The sequence below is a fragment of the Eublepharis macularius genome, chromosome 5 (assembly GCF_028583425.1).
Source record: "Eublepharis macularius isolate TG4126 chromosome 5, MPM_Emac_v1.0, whole genome shotgun sequence".
Lineage (NCBI taxonomy): Eukaryota > Metazoa > Chordata > Lepidosauria > Squamata > Eublepharidae > Eublepharis > Eublepharis macularius.
This window is the reverse complement of record NC_072794.1, coordinates 42,010,319-42,029,321: the sequence shown is the minus strand read 5'-3', so window position 1 is coordinate 42,029,321 and position 19,003 is coordinate 42,010,319. Positions and strand designations below refer to the sequence as shown.

Genomic DNA, 19,003 nt, shown 5'->3' with positions numbered 1-19,003 from the left:
AAAAATCTTAGTAATAAGGTGAGGCAGTAATTGTTAAATTGTAAACTCTACACCATACAATAGCAAGGGACAGACAGTAACAAATATAGTTAAAAATCCAATTAAACTGCAAAAATTAACTGTTGAATGAAAGTATTAAGTGAAGGAGGATTTCATGGAAAGGTCATTTGGGACCTTATGGAGATTTCATGAACAAGCTCCAAGTTTTCCTTTGGATAATTTGAAGAAAATGTGAACAAATGGAACTTTTAAATGTGAAAAAGATGAACTTAATGAAAACAGTTTAAACTGTACCTTATAATACACATTGGGAAAGGATAAGATTAAAAATCCAATCCAACGTATATTTCAGTTTAAATATTTGCATTTTTTTAAAAAAACAGAATTAAGTGGCTAAAATCCAGCTGCTCTGGCTGAATTGATTTATGAAGAGACCTAAGTTTACTTTTTTAACTACTTAATTTTTATAACGAATAATCAGGGCCATTATAATTACATTCTACAGAACCATGTCTGAATGAATTTCAAACTACTGAAATCTGTTGACAGTCAAATAAAGCGGAAGTGTTCATTAATTTTAAAAAGAGGCAGAGGAAGTGGCTCTTATACATCCAAACCTTATCATATGTACTAGAACATTGGCTACAGATACATTTTGTGATTTTTCAATAGAGTAGCAAGCAGCTTGGTAAATTTGCTAAATCACCAAAATAAGGCAATTCACAGTACAATCCTACGAAGCTACACTTAAAATTCTATTCAGGTCCACTTAATAGGGTTTGCTCACAGGAAAGCCTTAGGATTGCATTGTCAAAGTATGTAAAACACAAAACTATTCCACTAAATACAAATTCAGCGGGGGGGTGGGGGACCTAAATACTAGTTTACATGGCTTCATGATCAATTCTAGTTATATGTAAGTCTTCTACTGCACTACAGTGAGAATTATAATATAAAGAAAGCATTGTTAATAAAATGCTTAAATGTTATGCGTGGATGCATCAAAGGAATATCTTATTCACAGAACCCCCAGAGTGAACCTTATAAATGTGCAAAGGAAATATTCCGTTAGCTGTTTTATTTGATTGCAAGGAATTTATCAAATTATCTCTTAAAATCTAACCAAGAAAAGTAACATGAGAAGATCTATATATGAAGCAGGATTTTTTCCTTTCCTTGATAGAGAAACTCTTTCTCCTCCCAAAATACGGAGTAAGCCCAGAAGGTGCTTACTATGTAGAAGAGTCTGGTGTAATGGAAAAGAACTGCTACACGCGCACAAATCCTTGTAGATGTGCAAGTAGCTCTCTAGATCAATCCTTAAGTTCTTCTACAAGGTCTTCCTAATAGAAGATGCAGCTCCAATTTTACAGATGTTTTGGTTTTAAAAAACCTCATGAATTCTAAAGCCAACTGATTTCCATTTCACATATTTACATCTACATAAATAAAATGTAAATATCTTAGGACCCAAACACTTCTGTTTATTGGTTGTCTCTGTATATGAGAGATGTAGGAGCTTATTAAGGCCTTTAAAAAAGTAAAGGTGTTTGTAAGCATATTATAATGCAAACTGCTAAGTGAGAAATACCATTTTTTTGCTAGCAGGTGTTTATCCTGATTGAGAACTTAAGCGAATTCTGCTGAATCATGGAGGCAGGTGGTTCGTTACCTCACCTGGATGCTTTTGAGTTTGGAAGGCCCCTCTGGAGAGCATTTGGGTTACAGTTGTATAGCCCAGTGGGAGAAATCATAGGAGCAGCTGTGCATGTCCTAAAGGATTTAGTGGAACTTGGTTATCTTGTTGATTTCTATATAATTAGTGTTAAGCTACATGAATGGTTGGCACTATAATTAGCATGTACAGGAAGAATATCTGCTTGCCGTATTATTTTGTTACCAATCTTCAGGAGGTGTTCTCGCTATATATCAGTTATTCAAACTATAATGTGGTTCCTTTAATAAGTGTGTAGTTGTAAAGATTTTTACAGCTACAGTCTACACAACTCATAAAAAAGACAGGAGCCGTTGTCCCATATCAAATCGAACAATTTTTATCAGGAACTCTGAAAATTTGAGAATGCAATATTTCTAGGGTTCTGTTTGTAGCTCAGTTAAGAAAAATCAATAAAAGGTCAAATAACCCTTGTCAGTTGTACTACAAGCTTGGCATGTTCATGGGATGTGAGAGAAATGTTTCTATTTAGACTTATTATTTTGACACAGATAACTTTGGTGCTGAATGTGTACTACTAAGGAGAAAGCGCTACAAATACAGTTTCTGCTTTCAGAACTCACAGCAAACTGTAATTAAAATGAGTGTTGCCACGATGAGCATAAACACAAATTTGTCTATTTTGCCCTCTTTCCTCCCTTTCCCCCATGGGGAGAGTCTTGAGTCTAAGTTCCCCGTGACATCTAAATGCAAGCACCTGAACAAAATGAAGTTTGTTTGCAGTCCCACAGCTTCCCAAATTCGGAATGGCACTCTGCATGCAAGAGGGAGAAAGAGCATGAGGAGTGCATGGGCATGACAAACTGAAGTTTGCAGTAAGTCTCATTACAGCTTCTCATGACATCTGAATGCCATCTTCATTTCCATGCAAGATAAGGATCTGTTGTCTCATTGACCTTGATGGAACTGGATTGTATTTATAGAATGGAGGAATGCATTTTTGTTTAATGTTCTTCGGTCTGGGTATTAAAAGGTTAGTTCTCCAGTTTGGTTTCATACTAATTTATCACTGAAAGAATACAGAAGCAAAAATGTACAGGTGATCTTCAAACGAGGCTGAAAAACACTTTAAAAAGCAATGAACTTCAATAGATTATGCTTATTAAAATTGCCAATATTACCTCATACAACAGACATCCTAGAGACCAGATGTCAGATTTGAAGTTGTATCCATTTTCATGGATTCTCTCTGGAGACATGTAATAAGGTGTTCCTACTGTAGCAAATACAGAAATATACTTAATCAATAAACAAATTCTTAAAACACTGACACGATACTTTCTACAAACATTTCAGTAATTTGGTTTAAAAAACTACTACTTAATGCTAGTTAATTAAAACAAATAGTAGAAACATAAATAAAGCCATGCAGATGGCTGCTGTAAATGAACAGAAACTTATGCAATTGCAGAATTATTAAAGTTCTTTATGATTTATGAATTTTTTAAAAGAGACATTTGCTCTAAAGTACAAAGATAAAAGTATCACAAACTTCCATATTCAATGATTTAGCAACATATATTCTATATTCGTTGTAATTTATAAACTCATAGTATATTTTATAATACAGACATTATCAGTATACTTCCTCATTTGTACAGCATTTATTACAAATAAATTCTTCAGTAGTGGTGCAACTAAAGAGAAAATATTTATCTTGTTCAGTAAACCAGACTAGGCTCTTGTCCCTAATAAACAAGGGTAAGCAGTTAAGAAAACTTGGTTTTACAGAGGCTAAAATCCTGTGTTCATAAATATTTTTTGAAAACCTGATCTTCAGAAACCTTATCTTCAAAGTGCACAAAATGCTATAGGAACATATAATTGCTTTAATGAAAGATTATTTTAAAATTGTTTTAAACCACTGGCAGTTCTATTTGGCACAGCCATGAGTTCAAATGGTTTTAACTTATGCAAAACTATGAAAGAATGCTCTTTGTGTGTGTTTTTAGCAGCTGCTGCAATGCTATAGAATAGTCTTCCAGAGGACTTCAGAAGATCCACAATTCCTTCTGCCATTTGGGAGAGGATGCAGGACTGAACTTTTTAGAAGGGTTTTGACTTGTCTGGATGAGTGTTTTGAACACACCGGCTTGCAATTTGTTATTGCTGGCTATTTTAACATTTATCCTTTGATGTTTTATACATATTGGATTTTCATGTTTTGACCCACCATGGGTCTCAGATTTGGAGAAGGAAGACAGGTCTATAAATATGAGGTGATAGCACACAGGGTTTTGCCCAAGTAGGCACTAGGGGGTGTGCACCCAAAAAATATTCGGGTTTCCCGCTTCGGGATTACCCAAAGTGGGAAAAAGCTTCAGAAAAAAACCCTGAAATCCAAAGCAGCATGCCGCTTCGGATTTGGGTTTCTAAGTCGCTTCAGTATGCTCTGTAAAGATTCGGAGCACACTGAAGTGATGGGGGAGGGGGGAGGCCACCCCACCCGTAAACTCCCACCCCACCCTTTAACTCCACCTCCCAACCCCCAACCCCCACCCCACTTACCTGATCAGGCTCCAGCCACCAATGCTGCGCTGGCTAGCTGGCCAGTGGAGAAGGCCTTCCCTGCCACCGCCATGGCCGGCACGGTTGGCTGGCAGACAGGGCCTTCCCTGCTGCCATCGCGGCCGTTGCGGCTCGCCACCAGAGAGGGCCTTCCCTGTCACCACCGCCAGCACAGCTGGCCGGCAGAGAGGGCCGCCACTGCCAGAGGCCAGCGAAGGGACAGGAGGGCCTCCTCCTCCAGCCAGTGCAAGGTAAGTAGAGGTGGGGAGGAAAGGGTGGGAATGAAAATGTTTAAAGGGCCCTGCTGCTTGCGACAGGGCCCTTTAAACTTAACCCCTGGGGGCCCCGAAGCTTCCCAAAGCATTACGAATGCTTTGAGAAGCTTTGTTTCGGTATTTCTGAAACATGCTGGCCCTGATTCGGAAATAAAGAAGCTTTCCGAATCAGACCCGATTAGGGTATTTTACCTGAATCAGATACCTGAAGCGCACACCCCTAGTAGGCACCATCTCTGTGTCGGAAAAACAACATGTACAAAAGGGACCTTACAAGAAATAAAATCATTCCTCTAGCAGAAGTCTTCTTGTACTGGAGAAAGACACCAAACTTAGCTGAGCTGAGTAGCAGGATACAAGCAACTGTGTTTAATGACAGATAAGAACATTTTTGAACAAAAAGTTACAAGTCAAAGTTTGTATCCAAGTTCCATATAACTGATTTTAAAAAATCTTCAGTTTATATATATATCACCTAAAATTGTATTCAGCTACAGTGGTGACTGCAGTAGGTTCAAGTGTCAAAGTGTTGCCTTCAAATCTTTCCATATGGTGGCCATTACCACATGGCAAACTATTCATATACAGTAGTTCCTCATTTAGATTGAACTACTGGCCTCTAATGCAGCTACAAATGCACAACATGAAAAGTTTACGCTGTCATAATAAAAATGTCTTAACTCATGTAATAAGCCTAATGCTTCACTAGATGACAAAAACAATGACATGAAGTATTTTAAAGACTCTCTAAATTGGCTTTGATCTACCAGAATGTTTCTGGGATCTATTTCTGCCTGCTGAGCATGACTCTCTTGCCCTTGTCACATCCCACACTGCCCCTGAAATGCTGCTCCTGGAGGATGGTGAACCCTCAGCCTGGAAGTCCGCAATGGAAGGAAGAAGGCAAGGCACTCCATGGATAGACATTTCTCCCTGTGGTGGATTCAAGACGAAGTGTGGACAAATCCTAAGTCACTTTCCATGATGCCATACTCCAAATAGTTTGTTTAAGAAATGCTGTTCAAAAACAAACTAGAAAAAATTAAATATGCTGCCATTTAGCACAATAATCCCTCCCAATCCCGCCTCTATCTTTTAGATAAAGGTGTAAATGTAAAAGGTCACCTAATGTTCTCAGCTCATAAACCACAAGGATTTTGCAGTATACTGATGGAAACACCAATGATACAATTTTCTTCAGAATTACACGAATAAAAATAAAACACATCTAGTATTTAACAGGTTATAGATCGATAGCATTTGCAGATCTAACACAGAGGAAGAAACAATTACAGAAAGACTTTGCAGAATCGGCAGGAGGTGTCTGAAAACACTTAAGGTTTGAAAGTTTATAGTTTACTGAAAGCAAAGATACCTTTAACCAATTGTTCTCAGAAACCTGCTGATACATTAGGGGGCTGAGATGAGTGTGAAAGATTGATGATGGGGGGGAAAGAAGAGCAAATGCTTGCATTTTGTAGAGTTTAGTAAAACATCTTAACTATAATACAAATGGAAGCATTCAATATCTACTTTCAGCACACTAAGATCAGTTTAACAATAAACAGGAGAAATGTTGAATAACATTTTCTTCCAGCATAAGCTTTTGTTGACTACACCCCTCTTTTAGATGCAATGAGAGCATTCTCACTAAGCTATCATTAGGAGACTATGAGGAAAAAATCCAACAACAAAAAGCAGGGCCAAACGGCCAAGAACTACAGGGTGAAATGCTATTATGTAAAATTCAAATCTAATCATTAAAAAGACAAAGACCAGTCAGTAGTTATGCTAAGCTAATTCGTTGGGGATTAGTCTATCCATTACTATTGCTTTGATAACTAGAAATGAAGTCTCTGTATAGCCTGGTTCAGACATAATATGAAACCATGGTTTATGTTTCAACCTGAATAGTCCAGGCAAGCCTTATCTCGTCAGATCATGGAGACTAAGCCTAGTCAGCTTTGGTTAGTAATTGGATGGGAGCAGGGCTTTTTTCTGGGAAAAGAGGTGGTGGAACTCAGTGCGTTGCCCTTGGAGAAAATGGTCACATGGCCGGTGGCCCCGCCCCCTGATCTCCAGACAGAGGGGAGTTTAGATTGCCCTCCGCGCCGCCATGTGGTGCGCAGGGCAATCTAAACTCCTCTCTGTCTGGAGATCAGGGGGCGGGGCCACCGGCCACGTGACCATTTTCAAGAGGTTCCGGAACTCCGTTCCACCGCGTTCCTGCTGAAAAAAAGCCCTGGATGGGAGACCTCCAGCAAAGACCAAGGTTGCAGAGGCAGGCAATGGCAAAGCACATCTGATAGTCTTTTGCCATGAAAACCTCACTGGGAGGTCACCATAAGTCAGCTATGACTAGACAGCACTCTCGACCACCATGGCCTGGTTCAAAAATAGTATGAAACCACAGTTTATCTTAAACTACAGTTAGTTTGTGAAACCAGAATTTGGCTTGCAGAAGATCATGCAAAACGAATTTGCCTCAAGAAATGATGATCTCATCATCTTTGCTCTCTTTTTTCTCTCTCCCACATAGATCCAGCTGGTAACTCAGCCTGCAAAACGGACAGTGTCAAAGCAAGCAGGATTAAGCTGGGATGTTATAGTTTATGTGAAACCACAGCGAAGACTGGAGGTCTGGAGGGGCCCAGACTGCAATCCCTATTACCATGAGAAAAAAATGAGGATAAACTGTAGTTCATGCTTAAGGATATTTATAGAAACTTATATCCATGTATTTATGTACCTGTCACCCTGTCTGCAGTCAGGCAACAATACAGTAACTTAGGGAAGGAGATGAAAAAAATCAAGATGGAAAATGTTTTCAATACAGTGACATATGCATAGCCCTATGGATTCTTTGCACACTACCAGTGACTGGAAGAAGCTGAAAGAAGTTACAGCAAGCAAGCTTTCATCAAAAATGGCAGGAGTTCTACAATGGGGCAAGCATAGTTAAGCCACCTAAACCATTTTGTCTATTGACTGTGAACATGCAAAAGAAATTGACCTCGGATTTTGCAATGAAAAAGGCTAGAAAAATAAAGCTTTACATTGATAGGACTTTGTTTGCAGCCACACTGGTATATTATATTTTTTTAAACAGACACTGATAGAATAATCCCTTTTTAGTGACCAGAACGTTACAAAATAGTTAATAAACTTGTAGGTCTCAGCCTGGGTGTTATTAAACAAAAGTGGGATTTTTTTCAGAAATACAATATATAACAGTACCCTGTCGATTTACTGTACATAGCCATTGGCTGTTACAAGATTACAAAACCCTCAACAGTGAGGGGTACGAATTACATACAAACAATAGATCAGTAAGTACACAAGAAATAAGATGTAAAAGCGGAAACTAGTTTCTCTTCAGATTGCATATAACAGTAATTTCATAACTAAAACAAACCTTTTTCATTGGGCCCTGGGCCTCATTATCTTGCCCTGCTTGCTATCTTCCCAGTAACAGTGCAGATACCCACTAAAGAACAAATGGAGGAAAAGATGGCCCTTGAATTCTGAAAGTACTTAAGTATCTGCACTAGATTTTTGTGATGGAACAGTGCCAAATTGAGGAAAACGCATAATTGATTCATCCTGATTTGCCTTACAAGTATGGTTGCCTTCTCCAGGTTGGGAAATTCATTAAGATTGTGGGGGTGGGGCCTAGAAAGGGTGGGGTTTGGAGATGGAACCTCAGTAGGATATAATGCCATAGAGTTCACCCTCCAAAGCAGCCATTTTCTCCAGGCGAACTGATCTCTGTGGCCTAGAGATCACTTGTAATTTTGGGAGATCCCCAGCCACCACTGGGAGGCTGGAAACCCTATGATCTAAAGGAACTCACAGCAAGTTTGCCATGCTGAAAACTCTCTTGCTCCACGGACGATCAACATTAAAACCACTGTCCATAAATGCATCTAAACTATGAACAAACAACACATAAGACAAAAGAAGTGTAATCTGCAGTTTACAAAAAGCATAGCATTCTTCACTTGCATTTCCAAAACACTGATTGCTATTGTACAATCTAAATATTGCAAAGATACCCTCAGCATTAACACTAGCCAGCAGAGGCCAGGCATGTGCTTTGGGAAGCTGTAGCCTTGAGGTAGTTACACGTAGCCCCCATTTGTGTAAGCCATTTTCTCAAACAGGGATCATATACACTGTGATGGTGGCGGCGAACATTAGCTGGCAACTGTTTCTACCTCCTATGGCTCCAAATTTTCCAGGAAGAACCTGGCTGGCTTGGCAGATCCTAGAGGATCACTTTATCTTGCAGCTTCCATCACCATTACTGCAGCTCTGCTTTTAGCATTAAGACCACAATAGAGGTGGCAGCCTCCAGGCATGCTATGTGGCTGCACTGTAGTTTCTTCTGCTGCATTCCAGAGCCTGGAAGCCTTGAAGAGGCTGATCAAGATCCATTTTAGATCAGACTCAACCTCATAGTAAAGCAGAACTCTGTAATCTGATCCATCAAATCAACTGATTAGTGCCCCAAAAGGTGCCCCAAAAACCCAAGAGGAAGAAAGGGATCACCTCCTACAGCAATATCTAAGTTTTTAACAATCTTCTCTAGAAGCCCCTGTTATCACGAAGCTCAGTTTACAATAAGAACAGCTTCAATACAAATAGGTATTTTCACTGAAACATCCCAAAGGGAAAAGAGCATTTTAATGATAATGCATAACCTTTAGAACCCATACCCTGAATCCTTCTTAAAATTCATCTTGGGTAAGAAAATTGTATTTACTTTTTAAAAACAGTTCACTTCCAATCTTTGTGAATTTAATTTCCACCCATCATTATAAAATCATGGAACTCTCTCTGACCTAAAGAATGTGCAGCTGTAGTTTTGGAGCTAAAAAATCTTCCCAGTCCAAGGTCTCCAAGTTTTACTACTCCTGTAGCTGTGATGAAGACATTTGCAGGCTTGATGTCTGTAAAAAGAGAAATATTTTTAAACAATACGTGACAGAGGAAAATCCACCAATTGTAACATTATAAATTATTATTATTAATTCAATTTATAGCCCATCCTCCCCGCATATGATCAGTAATCTAATTTTGTGATTTGTTTGTTGCTAATCACAGAACAAATAAAAAATTGCTAGCATCTACTCTGATTTAGCTGATAAGCAGGTGTTCAGGATCTCCAGTCATTAGAGTTGTTTGGATTAGTTGTTTTGATTGGTGTAGGCAACGCATTTGGAAAGACGTGTCTCAACTTTTGCCTGTCTTGATTCATATTGACTATTCAAGAAAAGTTGGCCCAGTTGGTCCAACTGGTGGTAAACATTTCCTCTCCAAGCTAGAATCCTCTTCAACTGGTGAGGAGGAGTCTGGCTTCCTTGGAAGAATCTTTCCTTAAGGGGAAAAAAGACCAGGATCTCAAGACCCGAACAGTACTAGCCAGTTTCAAATCTGCCGCTCCTAAGACATGGTAATTAAAAAAACGTTTCGTTTTCTTAAAGAACCAAACTACACATTAGGTGATTGTGCTCAGTGGATCTTGAACAGGTAAGGTACTCCTTAAAACATTTGAATTTTTCAAAATTCAGGAGAGCCAGGAGTGATTTGCCTTCTAAAATCTCTATAAACCATTTATTTTTTTCAATCCAATATAAACTGAAATGTGTATTTGGGTATGTCATCTGGTAAAGACAGAATAGTAATATTTGATCAAGAAATTGATTACCTTAAGTAAAATGCAGCTGCCCAATCATATTAGGCCTTTTCCCAATAGTCCAAAAATGACATTTCAAACACTTTCATACCCAGCCAGAGCCTGTTGCATTCATTCAAGATTTTAACAAGTGCTAAGCAGTGTGCTACTTCTCAGAGCCTATCATGATTTTTTTTTAATTACTGGGGAGGCTTAAAGTAAAAAATAAAAGGGGGGGGACCCTTTTTATAACTATCTCATAAACAAACACATGATAAACCTATTAAGAATCAACAGCATACAAAATGACATATAAGTGAGTGTAGATTGTTCATTTAACCATATTTTCTCATCTTCCCAAAGGAAAACAGTTTTCTTCAGAGGAGAAAGGCAAAGGGATGGGCCAAGCTCAGTGGTAGAACATTAGCTTGGCATGCAGAAGATCCCAGGTTCAATCTCTGGCATCCACTGTTAAAAGGATCGGGCAGTAGGTGATGTAAAAGACCTCTACCCAAGATCCTGAAGAGCTACAACCAAAGGAGACATACTGACTTTGACAAATCAATGATCTATATCTTATGATCATGTCCCATTACTATTTTGTGCATTCAGCCATAAATATTATTACCAATTCTTACAGTAAAATAGATTTCTGCAAATAAAACAAACATTGCCTTTCTTTTTTCTCCAGTCACCATCTTTGCACTTTATTAGTTCAACGCAATTAAGTTACCTCGATGCATGACGCGCCGTGAATGCATATGCTCTAAGGCACTGCACAGCTGAACAAAATACTTCCAAACAGTCCTTTCGGGAATCAGTCGCTTCTGTTTCTTAAAATGCTTTTTTTAAAAAAAGAAGAAGAAGGAGGATGTTTGAAATCTGGGTTTATGAATACAGTAAATATGGGGAAACAGTGAACAAGATGAAATTTGTTATTACTTTAAACAACAATGGTTAACACAGTCAAAAGGAAGAGTTGATATTTAACTGGGGATAAAGCAATACCTTCAGGACTTTTTCTCCTTAACTGGAAAAAAAAACTCCAAAACACCTGAGTCTGAAAAACCCAACTCAATACTGAAGGAAACACCAGGGGCTGAATGAGAACTTCCTAATAATATATAGAGGGTCCAGGATTTATTTAGTATATTTTTATCCTGTCTCTCCACAAAGCAGTTCAGGGAAGCATCTGTTTCCTACCGGCTCCATTTTATCATCACTACGAACCTGTGAGATAGGTTAGGTTGAGAATCAATGACTGGTTCAAGGTTACACAATGTGTTTCAGAGCGTGGATTATACCACACTGGCTCTGAGAATTGGGAGATAGTCATTGTCTTCAACGTTCTATCCCTCATGGATTCTGTTTATATTCCACTGCAATGCCATCAAGACCTTGCTTTCACTTTGGAGCTACTGAACTATTTTTTAAATGCAGAGATTTTTAAAAAAAAAATTAGTTGTCCTCCCCTCCTTCACATCAATCCAATTTGGCTGGAAAACAGTTACTGGCTCTAGGACCCTCAGATATATTGTTTATTTTATTTTTTATTTTTAAAAGGTTTATTTTAAGTATGGTTAACTAGCAGTAGCGACGCCATGATAAACCTTACAGATGATCCCTCAAATCCTGGTTTACCTCAACAAATGCTGGTTTCATTGCCCTTTCTGTAGCCTAGGAGGGCATATTTGAAGGAACAAGCTGTTTAAAGATGAAATTAAACCTAGATTAAGCCATGGTGTCTGCATTTATAAGTTACACAAAACCACATTATGATTTCCAAGCCAAACTTAATTCACAGGTTTCCTTAGCTACTCTCAGTTAGGGTGAGGTGGCCCAGAAGCTGACTGTTGTTCCAAGAGAAGCTTCCCCATCCTCATACTGTTAGTGCAAGCAGTCGATGATGGTAAACAAGACGGTGATGCAATAAGGCAGTGAGTGAAGTGAGGCAGGCAGGGAAAAACTCTTGATCTCTGGCAGGGAAGAGGGGGAAACAGCAACAGCACTGAAACCAGGATTTGCCAAGTCAAGTCAGGATTCACTGATCGGCTGCAGGCCCAATCCTAGTATCACTAATTACAGTTAAAATAGGTCATGGTTTTTTGCATTATGTCTGAACTGAACTGGCTTCAGATCCTGTTCTGACACAACTTAACTAATTATAGTTAGGGGAGTGGCCTGTATTCATGCTAACCATAGCTAGTTTAATTAAAGCATGGCCTTGCACAGCGTCTGAACTGACGCTTTGCACGCTTTGTAGTTGAGCAAAAATTTGAACCTGGCTCTTCCCAGTCCAAACCTGAAACAGTATCTACTACACTGCACTGACTCTCATGTAATATTTAATAACAAGCTACGTTGCCAGATATAGACATATATATCTATAAAAAATTTATTTCACATATTGTAATTCCAGGATAGCAAAACAACTGCCGGTTCTCTTTTACTATTGCCTAAGAACCTATAAGGCTGCCAACTCAAAAATCTTGCAAACTTGGCAGGTGTGAGGCGGCTGTCAGAGATGTTCAAACCGAGAAGAAAACTGTTGCCCGTATGTCTGCCACCAATCTATACTTTTTACGTGATGCCTTCCTCTGCTTGACAAGACAAGGTTCAGTAGGATGTGGAAAAGGAAATTAACAGCTGTGCATTAACTGAGGCAACCAATTTTTGAAACAAGTGTCTTGCATATTACACTGGCAACATATGTCCTGAAAGCAACACTTCCTTGCCCATCACCCTTCCAATATTTCTATTCAGAACCATTAAACACACACAATCAGAACTCTGCAGTTTACAGAACAACGTTGAACATAAACATTACTGATTTGGATGTGATATAGGTTTCCATAGAACTGGGAACAGATTCAAGAACTCAGAAAACACACATGGCATGGAAATGGGGAAGTGGGGTTTTTTTTATTTTATTTATTTATTTACTTTCGACTTTTATTCTGCCCTCCCCACATTTCCAGCAGGCTCAGGGCTGATTACAGACACATAGAGGTTAAAATATATAAAAAACAGTTATTATAAATTAACAATCCTAAAAGCATCCAAAATTACACAGATTAAAATACATATATAAACATCAACATAACAGCATAAAATTCCACTGACCAGATTTAAATCATCGTCAGAGCATCTTTACAGTTAAAGATTTTTAAATGGAGGTATTGGTGGTGGGGAGGGCCCAATCCATCATCAACTGGCCAGGGGGGCTCTGCCTAGCACCACCCACATGCCTGGCGGAACAGCTCCATCTTGCAGGCCCGGCAAAAAGATAACAAATCTTGCCAGGCCTTGGTCTCATTAGACAGAGTGTTCCACCACGCTGGGGCCAGGACTGAAAAGGCCCTGGCCCTGGTCGATGCCAGGTGAGCCTCCCTGGGGCCAGGGACCTTTAACAGATGTTTCTCACTAGAACAGAGTCCTCTGGGGTTCATATGGGGAGAGGCGGTCCTGCAGATACACCGGTCCCAGTCCGCATAGGGCTTTATAGGTTAATACCAAAACCTTGAACTTGATTCGGTACTCCACCGGTAGCCAGTGCAGCTGACGCAGTGCCGGTGTTATGTGCTCACTTATCGGCAACCCCATGATGACACGCGCCACCGCATTCTGCACCAGCTGAAACCACCAGATCAGGTTCAAGGGAAGCCCTGTGCAGAGCGCGTTACAGTAGTCTAACCTAGGGGTGACCATTGCCTGGACCACTGTAGTTAAGTCACGGAACAAAAGATAGGGGACAAGCTGCCTGGCCTGTGGAAGACAGAAAAACAAGGACCTGGCAAACGCCGTGATCTGGGCCTCCATTGTCAAGGAGGCATCCAAGATCACCCCCAGGCTCCTGACTCTCAGGGCCAGCATAAGCACCGCCCCATCGAGTGCAGGAAGCCAGGGTCCCGAATCCACGTTTCCGCGACTCAAGTACAGGATCTCTGTCCTCGCAGGGTTTAACTTCAACAGACTTTGTCTCAACCGTCCAGCCACGGCTTCAAAAGCATGTTCCAGGACATCTGGGGCAGATCCAGGCTGTCCATCCATCAACAGATATAGCTGGGTGTCATCCGCATATTGGTGGTACCCAAGCCTGAAACTCCACGGCAACTGGGCAAGGGGGCGCATATCTATGTTAAACAGTAATGGGGAGAGTATTGCCCCCTGCGGCACACCACATATTAGTGGCCAATGGGACAATAACTTATCTCCTAGCACCACCCTCTGTCCGTGACCGTGAAGAAAGGAGACAAGCCACTGTAGTGCTGTCCCCTGAATTCCCACACCGGCGAGGTGGTGGGTCAAAAGATCATAATCGACTGTATCGAACACCGCTGGCCAAGGTCTAATAAAATCAGCAACACCGATCCACCTCGATCCAGGTGTCTGCAGAGATCATCTATGGGGGCGACCAGCAATGTCTCCACTCCATGTCCCGGGTGAAACCCAGACTGGAAGGGATCTAGGGCCAAGGTCTCCTTCAGGAAATTCTGCAGTTGGTTCTCCGCCGCCCGCTCAATCACCTTACCCAGAAACAGGAATAATTTAAAAAAATATTTCCCCTATCTTAAAATTCCTTGCAAGCAGAAAGGTAGCAGACCAGGAAGCAAAGACCTGACAAGGATTGCCAGATGGTCCTGACTCTTTTACAGAGTCTTGATGGAAAGAGTCAGCTGCCTACTTCCACAAATAAACCCTCTATTAAAGGGACAGAACACTGTTCTTCAGGTCTGTTGCCAACCTCAGACCTATCCTAGGTCTAATAGGCTAGCTTTCTCCTTGTAGGAGGTGTTTGAGTCAGAGAGCCATTACAACTCATCCTTGCATCACCATATTCATTCTGAAGTGTTATGGTCACAGAAGGACTCTATCCTGAATCTTTTCTGAACATCTGAATTGCTTCTTAATTCCACTTGAGAAATCAGACAGGAGTCAAGAACCTATTTTTCTACTATCCATTCAAGCACAGAACCAGAATTTCACTCACAAATCCGTGAAGCTGAATTGCTATTTCTAGACATGTGTGGCTTCGCCCGATTTGTAAAGTGCATTACAATCTTTACTATGTTTGTCTTCAAAATTACACTGATTTTATTATTAAGAAAATTTTATGCTGCCTCTCTAGCAGCTTACAAAATCTTATTTACTAATTGTGAAGCGGCCCTAATCTATGCATACTTAAATATGGAGAGTGGAGCCATGAACAAACAAGACAGATCTTTCTACACACCTGGAAAGTATCCCAGGGTTGCAGAAAAACCTGAAAACGAAAAAAAAAGTGGAGGTTAAAAACCCCCAAAATGATTAAAGGAGCTTCTGTAGCTTTAACCAGATGCCCTCGGTGTTTGTTGCTAGACAACCAAGCAACAGTTAGATCAGTATTCCAGGCTTGGTTTCTGTCAAGAAAAGGCAAGAGGAGGAGGCAGGGCCCTTTGAGAGAGGCTCATCTGGACCAGGCCCAGAAACAATCGCCACATGACTGGAGACCTCACCCAGGCCTGGCTGCTTGCTACTGTTCCAACAGCAGCCTCCCTTAAAGCCAGTGAGCTTTAGTGTAGTGGTTGGAGTTTCAGAGGAGGATGTGGGAATCACCACTGTACTTTGGCAGGTTACTGGGTGACCTTGGGACAGTCACACACGCTCTCAGCCTAACCTTCCTCTCAGAGTTATTGTGAGGATAATATGGTGGCAAGAAGCATGATGCAAGCTGCTTTGAGTTCCCATTATGGAAAAAGGCAGTATGAAAATGAAGCAAATTAATAAATATAGATGAAGATGGAGGGCAGATGAAAGGTAAGTGATTTAGTGAGTTTGGAGGAGAGAAGGATACAGGGAAAGGTGAGCATAAGGAGGAAGGAAAGAGGAAATGGTGTGAGGAAGGGGATACAGGGAAAAATGAAGTACCAACTTCAAGTTCTTGCAGGTTCCCCACCATGCAACTCAGCCTGGCAACTGGACCATATAGAAGAGGCTGCCTGAGGTGGAAAGGTGAAAGGTGAAAACAAGGGAACATGAAAAGACAAGTAAGAAGGAGAAAAGGAAGCAGAAAAAGTGGGAGTGTCGCACACAGGGCTGAGCACAGCAGGCAGGAGGCTCACTGGTACTGCAGGGCTGAACACAGCAGGCAGGAGTTCAGTATTGCAAGACAGCAAAACCAGGATCCAGGAGTCAGGCCAGGTGTCAGGGTCAGGCTATCAGTCAGAGAGAGAGGGGCAGGCAGAAGAGTAGTCAGTAAGCAGGACAAGGTCAAAGTCCAAGCAAGCAGTAGAGCAGGGTACACGAACGTCCAGGTAGCAGGGAGTGGCGAGCTGAGTTGCTTCCACGCTTGGTTTCCTCAGCGTCTTCCTTTATTGCTGTCCTAATGAGGGACAGCTGTTGCCTCTCCCTCGAACAGCTCAGCCCGGCGTTGTGCTTGCAGACGGCCACTCCTATGCCTCTCCAGAAGCGCTACCTTATCTCTAAGTTTCCTCCTTTCAGCTGGCCCCAGAGGCTCAGATTTCGCTCTTGCCCTGGGGGAGTCTTTATCTCTTACAGCCTCTGTGGAGGTTTCTGGCTGTTCCTCGTCCCTGACAGTCTCTGCAGAAGCTCCAGGCTGTTCTTGCTGAATTCCCTCTGGAGCAGCAGCAGTGGTTTCTGACTGCTCCTCCTCTCCAATAGCTTCTGCAGGGGCTTCCGACTCTAGAGGAGATCCTGCTGGCCCTTCCTGCTCATCTTCTGAGGAGGACTCTGAGGAGGACTCTGAGGCACTAGGTAAGGTGGCCAGTCGGGGCTGAGGCTGACTCATGACAGGGAGAAGCTTTGGGGGCAGTGAAGGGAAAGAGGACATGGAGCAGGAGGGGAAACAAGAGATGCCCCCCACAAGTCCTTGCAGGTCCCCCACTTGTAAAATAATAAAAACAAAACATTAAACAATAATAATTAAAATCTAGTCTTAAAAGCCCAATCCAGCTTTAAAATATAGACCAGACAACTTAAAATAATTTCCCAGGTAGCTTTCTCCTTGTACTTAAAAGTCTGAGTGAACAGAAATATTTTAACCAAAAGAAAGCAACTACACTGTTTGTTTGCTTTATGTATACTCTGCCTTTTCTTCTCCTCTATTTTATCCTTACAACAACACTATGAGGTAGATTAGTCTAAGGCCATTTCCACACACGTTGAATAGTGCACTTTAAATGCACTTTAGCAATCCTTTGGAAGAGGATTTTTTGTTCCACACATGGAAAAGCCGTTCCAAATGTTCACTAAAGAGCATTGAAAGTGGATTATCCGATGTGTGTGGAAGCAGCCCAAGTGTGTGTGACTGGCCCAAGGTCACCTAGTGAGCTTCCATGGCAGAGAGGAGATTCCAACTGGGTCTCCCAGATTCAGATCTGACACTCTAGCAACTGCTCCACACTGGAAGATATGGAAATATTTTGTTAACTATTTCCATTTTAAAGATGGAAAATTAGGATCAGGTGGAAGAGTTTTTCCCAAAGACATACAAGGAGTTTTACTTTATCTTAGGGTTGCCAACTCCAGTTTGGGGAATTCCTGGATATTTTGGGGCAGAGCCTAGGGTGGTAAGGGACCTCTTTGGGATATAATGACATACAGTCCACCCTCCAAAGTAGCCATTTTCTCTAGAGAAACTGATACCTGTAATCTGGAGATCAGCTGCAATCCTAGAAGATCTCCAGCCCCCATCTGGAGGTTAAACTGAAAGAGTGGGAAACACACGAGTAGAAAATAAGGCTCAGTTACCACAAATTTACAAAAACAGTATAACGGAGTAAAAAAACTCTCAAAGTCAGTTAAAAAATCAAGTACAGTATAATCAAGCTGCACTTAGGGATTAACCCAGTGCCTCTGCATTAGTCCACAAGTAGAACACTGTAACTTCCAAACCAGGAAAGCATTCAACAGGTAAATATCAAAGTACCAGTCAAGGAAGGCATTCAACAGGTAAGTGTCAAAGTCCGGATAACATTTCCACAGGTAAATATCAGTCAATAATGAAATAATCTTCTTCTTGTGCAGGTGAAAAATTAACGGTGGCTCACAGATGGACGAATCCACGATGCCCGACGTGCAGTGCCGGCTGAGTACCGCAGTTTCGTATTCACAACCTCCTCAGGGGCATAGTAAATCCACCATAACACTAGTCAATCTTATGTGTATAATTTCCAGTCAAGCAGTCAATATCCAGATAATTGTAATCAATCTCAAATGAAATTCTCACGTCAAGAATTTCACTTGAGATTGATTACAATTATATGGATATTGACTGCTTGACTGGAAATTATACGCATAAGATTGACTAGTGTTAACTATGGTTGACTAGTGTTATGGTGGATTTACTATGCCCCTGAGGAGGTTGTGAACACGAAACTGCGGTACTCAGCCGGCACTGCACGTCGGGCATCATGGATTCGTCCATCTGTGAGCCGCTGTTAATTTTTCACATGCACAAGAAGAAGATTATTTATTGACTTTGATATTTACCTGTGGAAATGTTATCCGGACTTTGACACTTACCTGTTGAATGCCTTCCTTGACTGGTACTCTGATACTTACTTGTTGAATGCTTTCCTGGTTTGGAAGTTACAGTGTTCTACTTGTGGACTAATGCAGAGGCACTGGGTTAATCCCTAAGTGCGGCTTGATTATACTGTACTTGATTTTTTAACTGACTTTGAGAGTTTTTTTACTCCATTATACTGTTTTTGTAAATTTGTAGTAACTGAGCCTTATTTTCTACTCGTGTGTTTCCCACTCTTTCAGTTTACTTTCTGAGTAGATTCCTCCTGTTTATCTGTACCC

General features: G+C 41.0%; 1 protein-coding gene across 3 annotated transcripts in view; it reads right to left on the bottom strand.

The window, feature by feature from the left end:
- The window catches only part of NEK7 (NIMA related kinase 7), a 115,021-nt gene that overhangs the window by 11,216 nt on the left and 84,802 nt on the right, over positions 1 to 19,003 (bottom strand). For all 3 annotated transcript variants that reach the window (XM_054981188.1, XM_054981191.1, XM_054981189.1), the window contains 3 exons: positions 10,929 to 11,037; positions 9,363 to 9,470; positions 2,857 to 2,951 (listed from right to left, as the gene is read on the bottom strand). In XM_054981188.1, the coding sequence (XP_054837163.1) occupies positions 2,857 to 2,951; positions 9,363 to 9,470; positions 10,929 to 11,037 (312 nt within the window). The remainder of the gene's footprint in view (positions 1 to 2,856; positions 2,952 to 9,362; positions 9,471 to 10,928; positions 11,038 to 19,003) is intronic.